Source organism: Furipterus horrens, unplaced genomic scaffold, assembly GCF_987537825.1.
Source record: "Furipterus horrens unplaced genomic scaffold, mFurHor1.1.pri manual_scaffold_10, whole genome shotgun sequence".
Lineage (NCBI taxonomy): Eukaryota > Metazoa > Chordata > Mammalia > Chiroptera > Furipteridae > Furipterus > Furipterus horrens.
The window spans coordinates 38,233,400-38,256,234 of record NW_028327180.1 but is presented as its reverse complement, the minus strand read 5'-3'; the positions used below and the strand labels follow the sequence as shown (position 1 = coordinate 38,256,234).

The window sequence follows — 22,835 nt, the reverse complement described above, 5'->3', positions numbered from 1 at the left end:
GCCCTCTCCCTGGGAGACCTTGTTCCCCCCCACATCCCTCATCCCGTCTCTGGGCCCTGGGTGATGGGCAGGCGGGGCGTTCCTGCTGTGATGTGGAGGTGCTGATCCAATAGGCTAGGAACAAGGGACTTTTTATTGGAACCAAATATACAGTAAAACTGTACTCTGCTACCCACAGTACCACCGCCCACCACCTGGACTGGACTTCCCTTCTTGGGCTGGTGACTGCCCGGTGGTTGGTTGGTTCCTACAGCCTTCACATCTCTCCTTCCTGGCCTGGGCAGCCATGGAGTGTCACTCCTGGATGTTCTGCGTGATCCAGCCTCTCACAGCAGTCACCCGGGTATAAACACCTGGGAAGTGGGGTCGCCCACAGCCATAGCCCCAGCTGGTGACCCCAGTAAGCACCCACCGGCCAGAGGGCTCCCTGCAGGCCAGGGGTCCCCCAGCGTCACCCTGAGGGGAGGAGAGAGGGAAGGTGCTCAGAGAAGGCCAGTATCTCCCCAGTAGTAGTCCTTGCGCCAAGGAAGGACTGACCTGATATGCACACCCTGGGTGACTGGCCAGCACAGGAGTATCACCTGGGTTCCCTGTGTTACCCCAAGTGAATGACTACCCCTATGAGCCTCACTTTTATTATCTTGAAAATAGGTTCAGTGCTAGGACAAGCCATTCATATGGCTAGCAGACATTAGTGGACACCTGGCACTGTGGTTTCCTAGCAGAACCGTGCTTCACATTGTTCACATCCCTCTCCTGCAGGGCTATGTTGAGGGGTGGGAACTGGCTGGTGATGGATGCCCAATAAAAGGTGGTCCATTGAAACCTCTGAGGCGGAAAAGTTTCCCTGCTTGATCAGCTTATGCTTGCACCAAAGAGTTGGGCTTTAGCTTGAAGAGAACTTTGACCTCCCCAGGTGGATGGGACCTGGTCCCTGGCCAAGCCACCATTTGTTTTAAATTGGGCTTACCGAACAGCTGTCCACGCCACCTTGTGGAAAGCCAGCACACAGCATGCGGCTGCTGATCTGCACCGGGTAGTATCGGCGGCAGGCCTGCTCACTGAGGAGTCGCACGGCTGCTTTCTGCAGCTGCCGCGACATGGAGCCTGCAGGTGAGACGGATGGTGGGGCCACGCGGGACTGGGCTAGAGGCCTCCCTGATGCTCTGGGACCACTAACGCAGAGTACGCGGCCTGGCTGCACCTACAGCATTCTCTTACCTCCCTCGCGCACTGAACCCCAGCCAGTGATGACACAGCGTGCTCCGTCAGGGGCCCGGGGAGTGGGCTCAGGCAAGCAGATGGGCCGCACCAGGCGGCTGCGGTGCACGGGCCCCACCAACTCCAGCAGAGCCACATCATAGTCGAGCGTGTAGAGGTTGTAGAAGGGGTGCTTGTGGATGCGAGCCACGCGCTCTAACTGGCCATCAGTGCCACTCAGGAACGGTGTGCCCAGAAAGGCCACCCACTGCTTGGGGTCTCCATAGCTGAGGGGCGCGTGGAGATAGGCATTGGCCTGGATCCCTGCGCTCCAGTTCCCACCTGCCTGGGGCTCCTCTGGACTCTGCCCTGTGGAGCTGTGCCTGTGCTCCAGGCACCTTGGGCAGGGCATCTGACCTCAACTTCAGTTTGCTCATCTGGAAATGGGGTTGACTCGTCCTTTCCTCCTAGGACAGCCAGTATGGAGGGGGAGCTATGCCCAAAATGCAACCAGTACAATGAGATGATACCACAAACTTCTCCATTGTTGCCCAGTGTGAGGGCTCCCTGCCCTGCCTGCCCATTCACTCTGATTCCACACACCCAAGAGCTGGATGTCTGGAGTGCTGGGCCCCTGGCCTGGTCCACCCTACTGAGCAGCCTGCCACCAAGGGGGCTTCCCAGTGTGTAGCCTTTGGGGGATGGAGATCCCATGTCACCAGCAAGCCTGGCCCTGGGCTGGGAGAGGCTGTGGTTCCCAGGGATTAAGGAGATCAGGAGGCGGTTGGAATGGGCCTCCACAGCCCCATGTGATGGGTAGACAGGTGTGTGCATTCCGGGCAAAGGCTCAGAAGCATGACAGTAAGTTTTGGGGTCAGAAGTTGGTCCCGGTGAACCACCGAAGGATGGGGGCAGGGTGGGCCAGACTCACACGTCGAAGCAGTGCGCAGCAGACAGCAGCCATCTCTCAGCCACCAGCACAGCTCCACAGCGGTGCTCCCGGCGCCGCAGCCATAGGCTCACCTGCCAAGGCCATTCCCCAAGGCCTGCGGCGCTGCCGCCCACGATCCTGGTCAGCGTGGCAACTGGTGCCAGTCCGCAGCCTGCAGGGGAGCAGGTGCGGGTCATCGGGCAGATAAAAGGTGTCTTTTGCACAGCCCCTTAAGTGGGGCTGGAGACCCACCTCGAAAAAACTCCACACAAAGAAACACTGGACTTGGCACTCAGTCCTACAAATGTGCCTCTTCTGGGCTCTTCTCAAATATTTGAAATGCATTTAAGTGTGTTTCCGATGACCTCAGCATTGGGGCATGCCTCTTCCCTGGATGGGGGCCAAGGTGGTGCCCCCTCCTACCACCATCCCTTCCCAGGCATCTCTCAGTCCCCTAGGAGCCAGGTTCCCTGCTGGCCCAGGACCTTTGCACACCTCTTGGCTCTCCCCAGGAGACCCCTAACATGTCCTACTAGCTCTTGTGCTAACTTGTCTTCCCAGGCACCCTTGAGCTATGACACTGCCCTCACTCCCAGCACAAGGTGCACCCTCAGAACACAGCTGTAGAAAGCACGAAGGTGATTTCAAGCCGGTGCTGCAGGGACCCATTATCACCCACCAAAGATACCCCTACCCACCTGATTGCCACAGGGCACTTTCCACTCCAGAGTCTGCCCCCTTCCCCAGCTGCTCTCCCACCACCCAGCTCCCTCTCCTGCCCTCCAGATTTAGGAAAGGCCTGTCTCCCTGGCCTCAGCTGGAAGAAGACGGAGACGAGAGGCCACGGCACCATCCTTGCTAGCCCCACTGCCTCTAGCTTCCTGACACCATTTGGACCTTGCCCAGGACCAAGAAGCCTGGGGAACTGGACAGAAGCTGCAGTTCCTCTCCTGGAAAATCTGCCCCCACAGCAGACAATGCCTGCCATTTCAGGGCCTTCCTCCACCTCTGGGCCCCCAAGTTAACTCACAGCGCGTAGCTACTGGAAAAGTGAAAATCATCGGGCTAGAGGTCACACTCAGATAAAGTTGGGCAGTTAACAAGGAAGTGTTTCTCCCCAAAACAGCTACAGCTATACAGTATCAAACACACATGTTCTCTGAGTACCCCTCCTGGAGACCTTGTACCCTAAACCCAGACTGGCAGAAAATGCTGTGAAGGAAAGGGTCCCTCAGGCCTGGAGGGTTTTAAGTCACTGAAACTGCCTTGATTTCCAGCCCACGTGCAGGGTTCAGATAAGGGGGTTCCAGACTCAGCATGTCACCTCCATTTTAACTGTGGTTCCTAAGGAGACAGGGCTCAGATTTTCCTCAACCTCCAAACCCATGTCCAGGCCCTTGGCACATGGTCTGCTTTTGATCTGAGCCCATGAAAACTCTACTTCATCTTAAAGTTACCTACAACCCACCCCACCCTCAGATCCTGACTTCCTGACAACCTGACTTGCTTTATTTGGCGAGCCACCCTGGGTTCCTCAGGTGTGTGAGCTCCCTTGTTGCAAAGAGCCCATAACTTGACTTGGTGGTTTTAGGTCTGTATCTGGATGACTTAGGCTGCTGGAGCCAGGACATTGTATGGACATGTGCAGGAAGAAAAGGTAAGAACCCTCATGACATGTCATGAAGGATATGATAGGGCAGTGGAGTTATGGTTAGTTTTCCCCCAACTTCTCTGTATTGGGGTTAGGTTATGCACACACACCCCTGACCACCGCTAAGCTGAAGGACAATGTGGACCTAGGGGAGGTCTGGGGAGGGGGACTGATGACAGAGGAAAGAGGCAGAGAAATCTCCCTGGATCAGTCTCTGTAAGGAGTCACCGTGAAGATGACAGGGGACTTGGGACAGTGGAGCGTTCTGGGAGTCTGCAGTGAGAAGGAAGGTGAGTGCCGCCTGCACAGACCAGCAGCCTGTGTGCTGAGGATCTGTCCCCTTTGGGGGCTTCCCAGAAGCAGCTTGGTCCCTGCCTCCCTGCCTCCCTGCCTCCCAACCTGAGTGAAAGCAGCCCAGACATGGTCTCTGGAATCTGGATGAGAGCGCATCAAGTTCATGTTTGCCTGGGGGATGGGCAGGCTCACTAACATGGGGTCCACCTGGCACATCCCATGACATGCAGAAGCCAGAGTGTTTTCTCTTTAGTCACCAGACACTAAGGAGAGCTTCTGCTAACTTAGTCTTAGCCTGAGCCGTATGAAATTGCCTGTATTTTTGATGGGGCTTTATTTTTGACCACAAATACAGCAATTTCCTGAGATTCTGATTAGTAGTTAATATAAGTGAATTCAGCATTTTAGACACAAGTGGAAAGATCTCAGGCATACTTTCTCTCTTGATGTCTCTACTGGCCAGTGAGACACCCCCTCAGCCTATAACAGGAGCGTGGGATACCAGCCAACCCCGAGCCCCAGCTTTGTCCTCCTGCTTTGTCTTCCTTTCACTCCTATGTGCCATTCTATTATGAGTTCACTTCTCCACCTCTGGTTCCCTGCTGCACATGAGCTTATCACAGGGCCTGGCACAGAGGAGGGCTTTATAAGCATGAAATGAGTGGATGGAGAATTCCCTTCATGGGGACCCCCTCCAGCCCCTGCCATCAGGAAGCCCTCCCCTACTTTCCACCTTGGTGGCCCTCAAGTTTCCTTTTTAAAATGGGGACAAGTTGCAGGTTAAGGCATTTGTCACTAGAGGGTGTACGTCTGCCCAATAGGCACCCGTGCCGTCTGTCAGGACGACGAAAGGCTGACCTGTGTCCCCACAAAATCCATAGTCAAAGCCCTGATCTCCAGGCCATTGGAATGTGACTGTATTTGGAGATAGGGCCTTTAAAGAAATAATTAAGGTAAAATGAGGTCATTGGTGTGGGTCCTAATCCAGTATGACTGGTGTCCTAAGAAATCAGGACACAGACACACTCAGAGGATGACCACGTGAGGACACAGGGAGAAGACAGCAGTCTACATGCCAAGGAGAGAGGCTTGGGACTGGGAGGCAGTGTCTGTAGCTTAAGCCCCTCAGCCTGTGGAATGTTGTGACTTCAGCCCTGCTGCCCTCATGTATCACTGCACTCCTCTCAGTACCTGGTAGCTGGGAGTCCTTGGTGGTCCACAAGGCATCTGGAAGTGGCGTCTGTGCCCTGGCAGTGGTGCTCATGGCGGCAGCAGTCCTGTTGGCAGGTTGGCTGGTTGCTGTGCTGGTGGTCCGGAGGGTGGGTTTGCTGGCTGTGACCCCCAGGACCGTGAGGCCAGCCACTGTCCTGGGGACATGAATGGTGGTGGCAGGTGTCCTCATGGTGGAGGGGGCAGGTGTGGGGAGGGAGTGGGAGGACATAATGTCCAGGATCCAGCCCTTCAGACTGGTGATTCGGGTGTACACGCCGGGTTTCTTGGCCTGAGCACAGCCAATGCCCCAGCTGACAATTCCTGCCAGATAAAACACACCAGGAGTCTCTTCACAGGCCAGGGGGCCCCCCGAGTCACCCTAAAAAGAAGGAAATAGTGCTGGCTGTGACCATCTGGCACCTCTCTGCAGAGGACATTGCCAGGACCTCTCACATTCCCACAGTGGGAGAGGCCCATCAGGGGAGCAGGAGGATGTGGCCTGAGGCCACAGGGACTCATACAGCCATGTCCTCACCCCAAGGCCCCCTCTCCAGGAGTGAGTCCTGTGGAACATTGTGGTCAGATGTGTACTCATCTGTGATTAGTTTTGCAGTTACTATATACTGTACATCTTTTAAAATATGTGTGTGTGTAAAATATGACTTTAAATATTTATATAGAGATATATTTAAGTATGTATACATTTTGTATATATCTACCACATAATTTTAAACTGCTACCTCATCTTCTGCTTGGATATACTATAATTTCTCTAAATTATACATTTAAAGATATTTAGTTCATCTCCGGATTCTCCCTGGGCTGAAAATCCTTTTCCTTCTGTCCTTGAGTCCATACAAATAGCATTGCCAGATAGAAGGGTGTGGGCACTTCGTGTGAATCCTGCCCAAGCCCCCTTTGAATGCTACCTGGCAGGAGTCGATCTTGCCCTCCAGGAAGCCGGCACAGAGCATCCTGTCTGTGAGTGAGAAGTTATAAAGGGCGCTGCATGCCTTCTGGTCTATGATGCCCACGGACGCTCGCTGTAGAGTGTCTGGCTTTGTTGCTGCCAGGAAAAGGAGACCCACCACCACCAACAACAGAATAATCACTGTTCAATGTCTGGTTTAGCTCTTAAAGGTACAATCCCCATCCTGCAGATGAAGACACTGAGGTTCACAGTGTTACCGGGAAACTGAGTCACATAGCACAAAGAAGATGGAGCCCAGAATCCCAACTCAAAGCCCTAGGATCTTGCCACTGCCCCCAAGTGGACTCCGTAATACCTTGTGTGACCTGTAGGGAGACCATCTGAGTTTTCAAAGGAAGCATTAACTCTTGGGGGCTCTGAAGGGTCTGAAACTTTTTCTACAAAGAGCCACAGAGTAACTATTTTCGGCTTTACAGGCCAGGCTACTCAGCTCTGCTGTTGTAGCAGGAAAGCCTCCAAGGGCTATTTATAAGCAAGTGGGCATGGCTGTGGACCAATAAAATTTTATATATAAAAAACAGCCTGCCCTGGCTGGTGTGGCTCAGTAAATTGAGTGCTGGCCTGCAAACCAAAGGTTGTCAGTTCAATTCCTGGTCAGGGTTGTAGGCCATGTCCCCATTTAGGGGCACGTGAGAGGCAACCACACACTGATGTTTCTCTCCTCTTTCTTCCTCTCTTCCTCTCTCTCTAAAAAATAAATTAAATCTTTAAAACAAACAAACAAACCAGCCTGTGGCTGGAGTTTGCAACCCCTGGGGGAGTGTAAAGGCCAGTGGTTTGCAGGCAGTAGGAGCAAAGAACCCACTGGGAACTCACCATTCCCCTCCTGTGTGTTACCCCATCCAGAGATCATGCACTTCCGGCCCACAGGGAACTTCTGGATGGCCAGGGGCAGGCAGATGGGCTGGATGTGCTTGTTGAAGACCAGGGGCCCTGACAGCTCCAGGAGGGCCACGTCGAAGTCTAGGATGCTGGGGTTGTAGTGGGGGTGCAGCACTGTCCTCTTGAGCCCCATCTTCACCGGGCTCCCGCCGATGCCCATGAGGGACACAGTACCCAGGTGGGCCTGCACCAGCTCCACTTTCGTGCTGCCGACAAGGGGCCGCTCAGACACCCCTGCTGCCCCCAGAAAGCCAGGCAGAGCTGCAGGGCCCAGATTCTGGGGAGGGGCACCAGGAAGACAGAGGGGCCCACATGGCTGCTCCCTCAGAGCAGTCCCAGCCTGGGGGACTCAGGGCAAGGCAGGGAGTCCCTTTGGGCCTCATTTCCTTGTCTGTAACAAGAGGGAGCTGGCCTAGCAGCAAGAGAGACCCCTGTAGCTTTATGACTCTCAAAGGTCAGTGCCGCCTGGCTGTGCAGCAAAGGGGAAGGAGCCCTTTTCCTGTCCCCAGTTAGCTCCTATTCCCCAAAGATCTGCTTGACAGATCATCCTCCCAGAAGCTGCAGCCTTGGCTCAGGCCTTTGAGAGGCTCCCCCAGGGCCCCCCACCTCTCCTTCATGTTCCCCCCTCTCATTTGCAATTAGACATCCAGACACTGGGATAGTGAGTCCAGGGTGGGGTGGGGGTTGGGGGGCTGCCTCTGCTGTGGCCACCCTAGTGCACAGATGGCCACATTTTGGTCATAACTGGCTTCTGAACGCACAGGGATTTGATGGGGCTGCGGGGAAGGGGACCCAGTGATGACGGGGGGAGCTGAGCAGTCCTCCTGGGCTGAGGCTGGTCTTACTGGTTGAAGCAGTGGGCCGCTGACAGCAGCCAGCGGTCCCCCACCACAGTTGCTCCGCAGAAATGCCTGGAACCCTCCTTCAGGCTGACCTGCCAGGGCACCTCCCCAGCGGTGGCTCCGAGCCCGCCCACAATCCGGGTGGGCTTCTCCATTGCTGGCCTGGCACCGCACTCTGTGAGGGGACAAAAAATAGAATCCGGGTGCCTTGGCTCAGTGTGGGAGCACCTGGGCCCACAGGGACCTCAGGACATCAAGGCACAGCCTCCTGGCTCTGGCTGGGGCGGGGAAAATCATTCCCATTACACAGAAGGATAAACTGAGGCTTAAAGGTGCCTGAGTGTCCCCAGGTCTCACAGCCAGTATGTGGCACAGCTGGGGAGATAGGTAAAAAATGAGAAGATAAAATTATAGAGTACCCTGGCCCTATCATCCTAAGCCCTGCCAGACACAGACCTGAAGCCCCCAAGCTCAGGTTTTAGGGGCTTGCTACAAGCAGGGAGCCAGCGCACCTGAATCATCGTGTGGGGGGCTCACCCAACAAAAGGAGAGTCTGGTTATTAGAGAATGTTGGTACAGGGCCGGGGTGTGGGGACATTAATGTGAAGCAGTTTTGATGGTCTCAGAGCACTGTAGGTTTGTGGGACCATAAAGGGGGATCAATATCAGATCTGGGCTGTGACTGGACCTGGGTCCTTGGAAACCACAAAGTCAAGACATATAGAATGTGCTTTGGGAAGCCAACACCAATCGATCTGACACTGCAGGGAGCAGACACCTACCTTTGCCTGTCTCCCCAGGAAATACCTTGTGGCTTAGAGGTGGTCACTGAGTCAAGAGGCGCAGAGCTGGGAGTCGCTGGGGGTTTGGTGGGAGTGTCGACCACCCAGGTCTTGGGACTGGTGGGCCAGGCAGTGCTGGGGGTGGTGGGGGCAGGAGCCACCGTGGGACCCAGAGGCTTGCTTGCTGTAGCAATGGCCTCCAGGATCCAGTCTCGCAGCCTGGTCACTCGGGCATAGACCCCTGGACGCCGGGCTTCCGCACAACCAATACCCCAGCTCACGATGCCAGCTAGGAAGAACCTGCCAGAGGGCTCCTCACAGACCAGAGGGCCTCCTGAGTCACCCTAGGAGACAAAGGCACACCCTCAGGAGGGGTCAGAGCTCCTACCTCAGCTGATAATTCACATCTCAGCACCTCAGTTTCCTTTTTTATAAAAATAAAACAGGACAGTTGGACAATGGGACCTTTAAGATCTTTTTCAGGTCTGCCACTAGCAATTAAAAACCGAACCCCACCCTGGCTGGTGTGTCTCAGTGGATTGAGTGCCAGCCTGAGAACCAAAAGGTTGCCAGTTCAATTCCTGATCAGGGCACATGCCTGAGTTGTGGGCCAGGTCTCCAGTTGGGGGTGTGCGAGGGGCAATCAATCAACGTATCTCTCGCACACTAATGTTTCTCTCCCTTTCTCCCTCCCTTCCCCTCTCTCTGAAGATAAATCAACATCTTAAAAAAAAAAAAAAAACTGAACCCCAATCAGCAACATCCCCTTCCCTCCTAATTTCACTAGATCTTTGATAATGTAACCTCTTACCTAGGGTGGCAGTGTGGCTGCCCTGCTGGAGCCTCCAGACAGGCCACTGGCTGCTGCGGCCTTCTCCTGATGTGCCAGGTGTGCCCTCACTTACCCTGTCTTTTCGTTCTTTGCCTTCTCCTCACACCCGACTCACCTAGTCTTACGTTCTAAAACACAAGCACTCTCTTATCATTTCCCAACATCTCCTCCAGGTTACAGTTCTGATATGACCACCTGAACACATGTAGCAGTCTCTCTCCACCCACCGGGCTTTAGCAATGAGAGCAAAAATATCAACCACAAAGAAGGAAATCCAGAGCTGTACTAAAAATCAAGCAGGGCACATCCTGGTAGGGGACCAGAAACTGTGGGGAGTCCCCCCCCGCCCCGGGGAGGGGGCCCCTGGGGTGGAAACCTGAGGGCCTTTCCCAGTGGCCTCCACGGGTGAGGTGGTGACTGAGGCCCCTGTGGGCACCAGGCTCACCTGGCAAGAATCCACCTTGCCGTCCAGGTAGCCGGCACACACCATCCGGTCTGTGAGTGAGTTGCCGTACAGGCTGGTGCACAGGGCCTGGTCCAGCAGCTCCACGGTGGCTTTCTGCAGCATCTCTGGCTTGACCACTGTCCAGGATGGGAGGGACAAGTGCAGTGAGCATTCCAGAGCCCCTGGCAGTCACCTTGAGCTGGAACACTGAAGAACACTGCTTCTCTGTGCCTCAGTTTCTCCAGCTGCAACTGGACTCCACATCTCCCCTCCCCTTACCTGCATCTGCTGTTAACGCTAGTCCTACCCTGCTGAAGTCCTTTCTTAGCCCGACAGCCAGGGACTAAGAAAACATTAAATCAGATTACACCCTTTTTCCCCCTCAAATCCTCCAGGGAGTGTACCCCACCCTGGCTCCGTCTAAATGCCCAAGACTGGACCACCTACCTCAGGGCCTTTGTACATCCTGTTCGAGCTGCCTAGCATGATTGACCCCATGGAATCTGCTAGCCTTCTTCCTTCATCTCCTTTCTTAAGGAGGCCTCTCCTGACCTCCTTATTTAAAATTGCAGCCCCCCTCCCATCCCTATCCTGATTATTTTTCCCCATTGCGTTCATTACCATCTATCACTTATCTTGCTTAGTATTTATTGCCACCAGAATTGCCGTGTTCAGTAAATTAGCCAGTGACCACATATGGTTATTTAAATGTAGATTTAAATGCACTCAAATGAAATAAAATGTAAAACTCAGGTCCTCAGTTGCACTGGCCATGTTTCATGGACTGTCAGCTCCCACAGTGGACGGCACATAGAGCACACTCATCACCAGGGAAGGTTCTGCTGGAAGGTGCTGGTCTGGACTGGGAGCTCCAAGTGGGCATGGATTTCTCTCTGTTTTGCTGCTTCCTGCCCAGTTCCTGGAACTGTGGCTGGTGAGCTGGAGGGGCTCAAATGTTTATTGACTGAATTCAGTCATCAACTACTTTCTCTCCTGATTAAGTTCTTGTGACAAATGTCTATCCTTATCACAACAATCCTAATCTTCCAGGAGCTTTCTTTTTTCTCAGGCAGGCACAAACCTAGGAAAACCCCAGAACACAGGCCAGCGGGCCCTGCTAGGGAGGTTGAACCCTGGACTCTGGAAGCCCTAGGGCTTCCTGCACGAGGAGCCTCACCCCAGCTCAAGAGTCATCGACAGGCACTGTATACCTGCTGAGCTGGTCTGAGGCTAGTGGCTCCTGTATTGGACACCGTAGCTCTAGAATGTTCTGGACCAGCATTGTCCCAGAGAACTTTTCTCGATGATGGGACTTTCTCCTGTGCCTTGACTCTTTGCTTGCCTGGGTTTGCCCCGTCCACCAGCCAGGTCTTAGCTGAGGTGTCCCCTTTCTGGGCCCTTTCCTAATGCTGTCCCTCCCACCCCCAGTTCATTGTCCTTACAGTGCCCTGTTGGTTTCCTCCCCAGCAGTATCGCCACCCAGTCACAACTGATACTCATTACTTGAGGCACTTCTGTTCCCTAAAGTCGCCAGGAACACTGGATTCGTGAATATGGAACTACTGTTCCTGGGACGATGCAGGGTTAGGTTCCTGTGAGACTGGTCACAACATTTTCCTCAAGTAACTGATACATAATTCTGTGTTACGTGTTTTTTTTTTTTAGATACCTTATTAAATATACATTTGTCAAAAAATAAAATGAAGCCACTTTAAAATGGAGTCAGAGCTGCCATCCCAGAGGAACTGCCTTGCACATCTTATACCCCAAAACTGGGAACATTAAAAACAGGGCAAAATCAGCATCTGAAATATCTTTGTCCCCACTAACCTTTCACTGTGATTTAGAGCAGGGGTCAGCAAGCTGCAGCCCTCAGGCCAGCTACAGCCATCTGCTTTTGCTTTTTCTTTTTAAAATTGAACTTCCGCTGCTTCTTTTTATAAGTAAAGTTTTATTAGTACAGTAAGCCCTGACTGGGGTGGTCCAGTGGATTGAGTGTTGGTCTGTGAACCAAAGGGTCGCTGGTTTGATTCCCAGTCAGGGCACATGCCTGGGTTGCGGGCCAGGTCCCCAGTTGGGGGTGTGCAAGAGGCAACCACATGTTGATGTTTCTCTCCCTCTCTTTTTCCCTCCCTTCCCCACTCTCTGAAAATAAATAAATAAAATCTTTTTTTTTTTTTTAATAGGGCAAAATAACCTTTGGACTGGGCCTAGGGAAACCTATGTTCCAAATAACTGTTTGCAAAGATAACAAGAAAGCAGATACTCTTAGTACAGGGCTGATAGCTACTGGACTGATTATTAACAGCATTCTTTTGAATTAGCATCACTATGTCATGTTATCTACACCAATAGCAATGCCTCCCTTCTGTGAATGTAATTGTTCCCCTTCCCTTTCTCCTAAATATCCATGGCCTATGTTTCCTAATGAGAATACTGCGTTGATTGGTTTATACTGAACTCAAGGCCAGCGGTGCTGTACTTCATGCCTGAACAAAGTTTATTCAGCACATGTTTTCTACCTGAGGCACACGCCAGCCTTCTGGCACTCTGCAATAATAGGCAGCACTTCAGCTCTCTCCTTTAGGAACAGCAAAATCAGCCACAAAAAGCACAAAAATGCAAAAAAGAAAAAAAGATGAAAGCAAAAAGCATGGCAGTGCATATACCATGAAAAGGACCCTCGTTTATAGGCGGAGCTGAAACAAGAAGGCGGGCATCACCTTGTCCCACCTGAAATGAGAAGATGCTTGTCCTCAACTCAAATTTTTCATGGCTCTGTGCATGTCCCCAAATGAGCACAACATTCCCATTTGTATCCACTCGGGGTTCCAAAGCAGGGTTAGCAAGTGGGCATATAAGGAGGAGGACCGTGTGGCCAAATTTCCTCCTGGTGGCCCAGTGGGGAGGGGTGCTTACAGAAGTCCTCCTTGAGGTAGCCCCAGCCTGAGATTAGACACTTCTTCCGGGGCGGGAAGATGTGTGTGGCAGCCGGCAGGCACACGGGCTGGACGTGCCTGCTGAAGGGCAGGGGGCTGCCCAGCTGGAGCACTGCCACGTCGAAGTCAGCTGTGTCCGAATTGTAGGAAGGGTGAGTGATGATCTGTGCCACGCGCGCCCGCACTGTGCTGGCCTCCAAGCCACTGAGCTGGGTTGTGCCCACGTAGGCCACCCACTCGGCGGGGTTTTGGAACCTGCAGGGCAAACAAATGGCAGCTCAGAGGCCCCCTGTGGATAAGGCTCAGGATGGGGGTTAGAAGATCAAGGCCATCTCTGGGGGCAGTTGTTAAGGGGTGGCCTAAAACTCAGTCATCAAGACTGATATTTTCAAGCAGCACTGTCAGAAATCATAATGAATGCAAAAAACATCCATGGTGTGGGAATTAGCAACATTTTAAACAAAGACAGAATACAACTTGGCTGAGTGAGGGTGAGAGATATCAAGGGGCACAAAATAAAATATATGTACACATACTAAGAAACATTATACAGCCTTGCAAAGGAAGGACATTCTGATGCCTCCTACAAGCTTGAGAATATTATGCTCGATGAATGAAACTGAGTGATTCCACTTACAGGAGGTCCCTAGAAGAGTCAAATCCACAGAGACAAAAAGTAGCTGGCAGGAGCCAGGGGCTGGAGAGGAGGGAGGGGAATTAGTGTTTACTGCAGACAGGCTTTCAAAGTTCTGGAGAGGGACAGTGGAAATGGTTGCAGAACAATGTGAATGTACTTAATGCCACCCAATTGCAATGGTTCAAATGGTAAATTTATGTTATGTATATTTTACCACAATTTAAAAGGAATTTTTTAAAAAAGAATGCATTCAGATTCACTCAAAAAAGAAAAGAGGGAAAGAAAGAAAAACCAAGCTCCAAGGGGCTCTAAAGACACCCAGGAGAAGTGGTGACTTGTGGCAACTCCAGGGAGGAAGGGAGGGTGGGTACAGGGATGGGGTGGGCGCCGAGCCTCAGGGACATGGGGCTCACTCGTTGAAGCAGTGGGCAGCGGACACCAGCCACCTGGCCCCTATCACGGCGGCCCCACAGAAGTGCTCGTTGTTTTCTCGGAGGCTGACTTGCCAAGGGAACTCCCCAGGGGACGCTTCCACGCCGCCCACAATCCTGCCAGCTGTCCTCCAGCCCGGCTGAAAACCACAGTCTGCAAGACAGATCACCAACCAGGACCCCCAAGAAGGCAGGACACCGGCCATGCTCCCGGTACGTCTATCTCTGAGTCTCTCATCCCCACGGCCCCCACGTTTAAGGACACGCTCACGGTCCCACACTTGGCTTTGCCAGTAGCTGACCCTGAGAAGAGGACATGGCCCAAGACCAGGCCAGACAGGTGGACTGACCACAGTGGGCCTCGTCGGATCCATCGGAGCAGTCCACTTTGTCGTCACACTCCGGGTTCACTTTGGTCACACACTGGCTGTTCTCACAGGAGAAGGCATTCCCTGGACAGCGACCTGAGGGCAGAGAAGAAGCCAGTCCCTGACCTCACCCAATGTTTCCCAGCTGCAGTGAGATTCTGCTTTCCGCTCACCACCTCCAGAGCAGACAACATCTCCTGTCCACTTGCTCCTCTGTGAGTATTTCTGAAATGATTTTCTCAAAATTAGCATGGGACACCACAAGAACATCAGTTAGCACCGAGGCCAGGGACGGGCAGCGGAAGTGTATGTGCGTGTGTGTAACTCCACATTTCTAGGATCCATGTTTTATTTTATTTTTTTATCTTTTAAAAGAGACTTTATTTATTTTTAGAAAGAGGGGAAGGGAAGGAGAAAGAGAGGGAGAGAAACATTGATCAGCTGCCTCTCACACGCTCCCAACTAGGGACCAAACCTGTAACCCCCAAGTATGTGCCCTGACCAGGAATGGAACCGGTGACCTTTTAGTTTTCAGGCTGGCGCTCAACCCACTGAACCATGCCAGCCAGGGCACTAGGACCGGGTTTTAAAAGTGTAAGAAATAAGCCCTGGCTGGTGTGGCTCAGTGGATTGAGTGCCAGCCTGCCTGCGAACCAAAGGGTCACAGGTTTGATTCCCAGTCAGGGCACATGCCTGGGTTGCGGGCCGGGTCCCCAGTTAGGGGCATGCAAGAGGCAACCATACATTGATAATTCTCTTCCTTTCTTTCTCCCTCCTTTCCCCTTTCTCTAAAGATAAGTAAATTTTTTTTTTAATGAAGAAATAAGTAAAATTAAAATTTTTAATTGTGGTTAAATACACAGCATAAAATTTTCCATTTTAACCGTTTTAAGTGTATAGTTCATATCAGGGCCAGGTCACTCTCTGTGGGGGACTATCCTGGGCCCTGTGGGGGGTTGGGCAGCATTCCTGGTACCACCCACTCAATGCCAGGAACACCCTAAGTTGTGACAACTACAGACATCTCAAGATATCACCCAGTGTCCCCTGGAGGCAGATTCACCCCCTAGTAAAGGACCATTGATGTGAAGCTAAATAAATGTATCTATATATGTGTCTTGAGCTCTCTGGAAGGATAGTCACTAAAATATTAAAGTGATGAGATTCCAGGTGGCATCTTTTTTTCTTTTTTTCCCTCAAACTGTTTGTTTTTTCTTTTAACAACGGCTTCCCACCACTTTTCAAAAAAAAAAAACACACACACCACTCAAAACCCCAGTAATCGTGCTTGGCCACATATAACTCAAAGTGCTTCATCTTAAAAAGTTTTTTTTTAACTTACTTTTCAATTACAATTGACATACAATATTATGTTAGCTTTAGGTGTGCAGCACAGTGATTAGACATTTATATATCTTACAAAGTGATTTCCCCCAATAAGTCTAGTGCCCACCCGACACCACGCATAGTTACTACAATATTACTATGTTCCCTGTTAGCCCTGGCTGGTTTGGCTCAGTGGATTGAGCATCGGGCTGCGAGCCAAGTGTCGCTGGTTCGATCTTCCAGTCAGGGCACATCAGAGAAGGAAAACTCTGACTCCAAAAAACCTCCGCTGCCTTGCAGCATACCTCTTCAGGGGAAAGGCTAAGGGAGTAAACCCCGACAGAAAATCTGGAGCCGGAGTCCCTAAGGCGGTTTGACGTTGTAGTCAACACCGGCAACTCCTGCGGCGCACCTGAAGCCAAGCTGTATTGACTCCGTCTTTCCCTTGGACCCTTTAGCTGCGAAGAGAGGGGGGGTCTGCTGCATGGGCAACAGCAGACCCTCCATATCACCCTGCCCAGGCTCTGTAGCTTCAGCTTCACTGGAGAGGACACTCCAGCGTCATCGCAAGATGTCAATTCAACACGGGAGGAGACAGATACCGTGTCACTCCCGAGTCGGACTGCACAGCCATTCTCGGCGGTGCAGATAGACTCTTAAGAAGCTACACCATCGTCTCTCGAGACGGACGGCTGCCGACGACAACGACGACTATGTTCCCTGTGTTGTACTTTACATCCCCGTTATCTGTAAATGCTATGTGCACACAGCTGTGAACCTATCCCCTATAGGAGGCTGGCGTACAGAACTAGCGTTCACTGTGTTCAGGGTTTCCTTTGTGCACTTGAACAAGTCTTAGGAGCCCTCTCGCAGTGACCACAATCAGAGGAAACCTGGCAGAGAGCAAGGAGTTCACAGAAGGGAGGAAAACATACCTGATTTCAAGTCTCTTTCTGTCAATGGCTCCTTCTGGCTTCCTGTAGTGAAATGGAGAAGAGACATAAGCTCCTTCAGTGAGTGGCGACATTCTCTGATAACACTGCATTGCAAAGCACAGAGCGGTGCTATCCACGGAGGGAGCCACTTAAAGTCAATTAACATGAAACCAAAAGGAAGTCTCACTGGCCACATGACAAAGTGTTCAATAGCTACATACGGCTGGTGGCTACCAAAGCGGACAGCACAGCCATGAAACATTTCCACCACGATGGAAAATTCTATTAGACAGTGTTAATGTCAAGGCCACTAAGACTAAACTGGTACATCAGGGTTGGTGAGAAGGGAACAATAAGTGTCCTATACAGCAATGTCAAGGTGACCAATCTTTATTCTGACAATAGTCTCTGATGCATCCTCAGATTTTAGAATTTAGTATTTATCTTATTTCTATACCACAGGTCAACAAACTGCAGCCATGAGCCAAATTCGGCCCACCGCTTGTTTTTGTAAATAAAGTTTTATTGATACACAGCTATGTCCATTTGTTTAGACATTGTCTTGGGCTGCTTTTGTGCTACAATAGCGAGTCAAGTGTCTCAGCAAAGACCCAGTTGGCTAAAAGGCAAAAGTAGTTACACTCTGGCCATTTACAGGTTGTTGACACCAGGTCCATACCATTGAGGGTGAAGCAATGCACATGTGTTTTCTCATTGTGGAAGGAGCAATTATTAAGAACTCAAGTTTAAAGCTCCTCTCTTATGGCACGTCCCTTCTGCCTCTCAATATTTTGCCTCTCACACCCCCCCAAGTGGGGACCCAGCCTGCAACCCAGGCATGTGCCCTGACTGGGAACCAAACCGGTGACCCCTTGGGTCACAGATCAGTTCTCAGTCCACTGAGCCACCCCAGCCAGGGCCTGCCTCTTGATATTTTGGGTCTCCACTGCTTACTTGCCTATGAGCTCAGCAGACACAATGGTGCCATGGGCAGCTAGGGGGATGCCATGGCCCTGCAGCCTCACTCGGAGTCCTTGCTGCAACAGCTCCCGCTCCAGGTCCACGTCTAGAGACTGCAAGGCTAGTAGCAGAAAGTGCAGCCGGAAATGCACGAGGACACTGGAGTTCCCGTCCCTGTAGGTAGGAGACAGGCCCGTGGAGGGAGGGCTCCTCTCCCTGGAATCCTTCAGCATCTCCAGGGTCCACCAAGTTTCCTTTAGCCCCAAGGAGGCCCTGACTCACCTGTAACTTAACACCGTGCAGCCCATGCAGCTGGCTTCCAACTCTGTCTTCTTAAAGCTGCTTACAAACTGCAATGGAAACAACAGTAGCAAATTTGAGACCACAGCTCAAGCACCGGTCCCTGAGAAGGCCTGTCATGTCTGGAGAGCTGGAGTAAGGAGATGGAAAAGCATCTCCTCTTAGACCCAATGCAGGCAGCGATTTCACAGAGCCAAATAATGACAGGAAAGAATGTTTCAAATTTATTCTTACGAAAATATTGCTCCATCACCAGATGAATGAAATAGGGTCCACCCACACAGTGGAATATTATTCAGCCACGAAAAGGAGAGAGGCACTGACACTCACTACAAAGTGGATGGACCTTGTAAATATGATGCTCAATGAAAGAAGCCAGACACAAAAGGCCACACAGTGTGTGATTCCATTTATGTGACATGCCCAGAACACGCACACCCACAGAAAGTGGTTTGGTGGTTGCCAGGGGCTAGAAGTGGGGTTGGGTCATGGGGAGTGGTAGGCCAGGATAGATAGCAAACCAAGGCAGGGAGGGGGAGGGAGACATGTCTCACTCAATAACTCAGCAGTCCTGAGCCTGGTCAGATAAGATTGCCAGGTGTTCCGAAAATCACAAGAAAAACTATAGTAGCACAAGAGGAGGGGAGTCCTTGAAATTCTGTGTGTATCATTTCCACTAACTGGGAAAGAAAGCCTTTGTAACTGTATATTAATCCCACTGTCTGGAGAAGGGCGGGGGAAGGGGAACCTAGAAGCTGACTACAAGCATAAAACCCTTAAAATCCAAATAGTTGAGGCACTCAGACTAGCTGGGTGTTTGCTTGCAGCTTCATGCTCAAGAGTATTTCATAAATAAACTTGCTATCTCATTTCCACTATACATGTTGTCTCTTGCCTGAAAGCACCTCTTGCAAGCGAGATGAGAACCAAGGAGGGGGAGCCCCCTAACTCAGGTCTCCCTGGTAATAATGGGGACAGAGCTTATTTTGGGGTGATGGACTCACCAGTTCATGTCCTTATTGCCTGCATCTATCCCTGCACAGTCCTATAGAACATTTCACAAATCTCCAGAATATTCTACGTCTGCCCTGTCCAGTATGGCAGCCACCATCCACACATGGCTACTGAGCATTTGAAACGTGGTTGGTGACACAAAGGAACTAATTTTTACATCTTAGTTCATTTTAATTCATGCTTAAATTTTAAAACAGATACTGAATTCACTGAGCATCATGTGTTCAACATCCATCCAACTGCAGCAAGTGTCAGTGACACACTCCTTTTCATGGCTGAGTAGTATTCCCGTGTGTGCAGGGAGCACATCTGTGTATCCATTCATCAGCTGATGGGCATCAGGGTTGCTTCCACTGTTTGGCTGTTATGAATCCTGCTGCTGTGAATATGCATGTGCGGGCTTCTGTGTGGATGTGTGCTTCCATCTCTATGGGTGGATACTGAGGAACAGAACTGCTGGGTCATAGGATGGCTCTACATTTAACTTGTTGATGAATAGCTAGACTTCCACAGTGGCTGCCCCATTTCACATTCCCACCAGCCGTGTTTGAGGGGTCTCATTTCTCCACTGGAAGACATTTTACAACCTTTACACGTGGCCTACGAGCCCTGCAAGAGCCAGCTCCCACGAGACACCACTCTGCCCTGCATTCTGCAATGCGACAGCCTCCACCACTCCAGCCTTGTCCCATTGCTCCCGCGTGTCCCGCCTCCTTGCTGCACGCGCCTGGGCCGCCCCCTGCTCAACTCGCTCTGCATGAGAGCGCTTCTTGGTGGGAGCTCCTGGCCGCGCACCCTGCCCCCTTGCTCTCAGGGGCCCCTCACCAGCATTTCCAGGGTGGGCGTCAGCGCACGGTAGTATTCTGACACCTCCTGCTGCAGGCTGTGGGTGTAGCGGACCCCTCGCAGCACGGCGGTGTGCTCCACATCGACGCCCTGTGTAGAGAGGGAGGCTGCGGGGGAGACCAGGGCTCCGTGAGAGAGCCCACTGCGGGGCTCAGCTAGGGGCCTCGGAGGCCCCCACCACCTAGGGGCCTGGTTGCCTGACAAACAGGTGGGTGGGCTGACCCCCCAGGGCTTGTCCTGAATGATTATTACACTGCCTCCTTTTCAGCTCTCACATGTCACCCACCTGGGGGCCCCCAGGTCCCGCACGAAGCCCCAGAGGCCCCCAGGTTTTGCTTGAGCATAGAGCTAGCTCCCAGTCGTCCTGGCCTCACTGCCCGTGCATGGCCAGGGCCTGAGCCAACTTCCGCCAGAAGCGGCTGAAACGACCTTAGGATACCTTCCCTCCACTTTGCAACCACAGTCCCACCCGCTCCCTGGAAGGGGACACCAAATACTGTAAGGGCGTGGCCACAGCCACGGGCATCAGGACCCTTCACCCACCGCCCCTGGATGCCACTCTCTGAAAAACACATCTCTCCAGCTGTCAAAAACACTGTCACAAGCACACACCAGCAAGGAGTGATAGTTATACAAATTTTAAATGAAGAATAGCAACCAAATCAACCATGGAAACACATTTCTAACTGTTGAAAATATGTCGAAACTGTCAAAAAAACACCCTATCAAAAAATGCTAATAATTGCAATTTAAAAAAAAAATGACAGTAGCAGCCATATAAATGTGAAAGCCAGGCCCCAATCTTACTTATTCCAAATGAATATTAATTTAGACAGATATTTAGATATTTGTTCACTCAATAATGTAAACATTCTAAAACAATTCTAAAATTTTTGTTTTTAGGTTTGTCTTCTCCTTCAAGAAATTAAAAATTAAAAAAAATAAAAGCATCCTGTTGTATAGACAAAATTGCTTATGTTCTGTATCTAACTAAGCCTTTCTGTTTCCCCTGGAAATGGTCCCAGACTCCCAGGAAGCTGGAGAAACAGCAGAGAGGTCCCAGCACCTCCTCCAGGGCCCCCCAAGGCTAACTAAGGCCTCGACCTGAGATTGTGAGCTGTCTTTATGGGGAAAGGGATACATTTTCATTTTCAACTTTAAAATGTTTTTTAACTATTTAAATTTTAATAATTATTTAATTATTTAAACTTCTTAAAGTTTTCCTTGGTTTCAGGGGTCCTGCTGGGGATTATGATTACCTCTTGTTCACAAAATGTATCTGTGCTTCTAGAATAAAGGTGTGAAGCCTTGCTCCTGCCTCTCCCTGGTGCAAGGCTACACACACACATATGCACACACACATCCTCATGCACGTGCACACATGCACTCACGCATACATTCACACACACTCTCCTGCACATATGCACATACACATGCACACACAGATGCACATAAGTCCAATTTTCCTGCACTTGATGCCAAGAGCCACTAGGGGCCTTGATGAGCTGGGCCTGGCTGTAAAATATTCCCGATGTTCCACAAATACATATATATTTTAAATTAAGGGGATCCAGTAGGATTGCCTACTTATTATTTTGCTGCATGAGATCTTAGAGCATTTTCCTGCAAACTACAACTTATTATCATCATTTCATGAAAGCAATGTGACTTCCACACCTCCAAACAAAACTGTAAGAAGCTTATCATCTCGGAATAAGCCTGTTCCACAGACCGACAGCTGTAAGGGGGGTGGGGGATAGGGACTGGTTGACAGAAGGTGAAAGAATTAGACAAAGACCATATATGCATCACTCATGGACATGAACAACGGTGTGGGGATTGACTGTAGGAAGAGGGGGGCTGGGGAGAGGGGGCAAAAGGGGGAAAATTTGGGCAACTATAATAGCATAAACAATAAAAAAAAAATTGTTTTTAAAGAGTAAGCCTGTTCCAGAGCCACAGAACTACCTGAGATGACAGAATGTTCTAAATCTGAACTGTCCAATACAGTAGCCATGAGCCACCCGTGAATTGTGGCTGGTGGGGACTGAGGAGTTTAATTTTGAAGCTTATTTAATTTTAATGGCCTTAACTCTAAACAGCCACTAGGGCTCAGTGCTACCATCACGGACAGCAGGAATGCAGGATAGCGCTGGAACATGGCACAACTTGAAGGGACCTGCAGCTCATTCTATTGAAATATAAAAAGAACTTCCTTTATTTCCTATCTGCAGGCCCACACCATATATGATGACACCAAATGGGTCATCAGTTTGCATGTTTCATCTTAAGTTCTATGAATGTCCATTGGGAACAGATATGAAAAGAGAGCCACTGAGTGGTGGGAATATAGATGATTGTTCATATTTTAATACTTCTCAATTTTCTCAAGACTTTTAAAAAGTTCATTTCCCCATCCCTATTTGTCTTCATTTTACTCTGGCTGTGAAAACTTTCTTGGAGAACCCAGCTGTGGGAAACTAAAATACACAGGTATTAACTTGCCCACCCACCCCAGAGTCTGTGGCTCGGCACCTGGCCTGCTAGTCTCATCCCTTGGGTGACCTGAAGGGCCAGCCTTCAGTTCCACGTTTGCGCACTCAGCCCTCTGTCTCTGGGATCATCACGTGGATACCACTGAGTCACATCCAAGCGTCGCTGTGTAAGTCGCCCAGCATATGAACCACGCAAGTGCTCAGCCACTTACCCACAAGGACTGCCAGAGTGAGGATGACAATGCTGGTGGCCACAGCAGCAGAGAGGGCCGCTCGGCAGCACACAGTGTCTGGAGCAGGAAGTTCTTTTGTTGCGTCAGGGATGAGCTGTAATTCACCAACGGTGGACTCCATGGCTCCCAGACCCCCAGAGACCACCTGGATGCCAGCAAAAATGGGGCAGAGAAATATCAACGCTGGGAGCCTTTCTCTTCCCCTACCCCATCATGTGCAGATGCGACAGCCATCAACAGTGCCCAAGGTACCAGCACACCCTACTCTAAAAAGCCCTAAAAAATGGAT

At 51.0% G+C, this 22,835-nt stretch overlaps 1 protein-coding gene across 1 annotated transcript; it reads right to left on the bottom strand.

Annotated features, from left to right (window-relative positions):
- Window positions 1–115: 115 nt before the first annotated feature.
- Window positions 116–22,667, bottom strand: TMPRSS9 (transmembrane serine protease 9). The gene is made up of 18 exons (XM_090289231.1): window positions 22,526–22,667; window positions 19,798–19,925; window positions 17,941–18,008; window positions 17,653–17,832; window positions 16,699–16,736; window positions 14,420–14,533; window positions 14,052–14,223; window positions 12,982–13,256; window positions 10,063–10,199; window positions 8,811–9,129; window positions 8,007–8,178; window positions 7,096–7,367; window positions 6,218–6,354; window positions 5,268–5,667; window positions 2,132–2,303; window positions 1,222–1,487; window positions 971–1,107; window positions 116–456 (listed from the first exon to the last, which is right to left on the bottom strand). Exons 1-18 carry the CDS (start codon window positions 22,665–22,667, stop codon window positions 295–297), a joined length of 3,291 nt encoding a protein of 1,096 aa, XP_090145357.1. The 3' UTR covers window positions 116–294.
- Window positions 22,668–22,835: the final 168 nt, after the last annotated feature.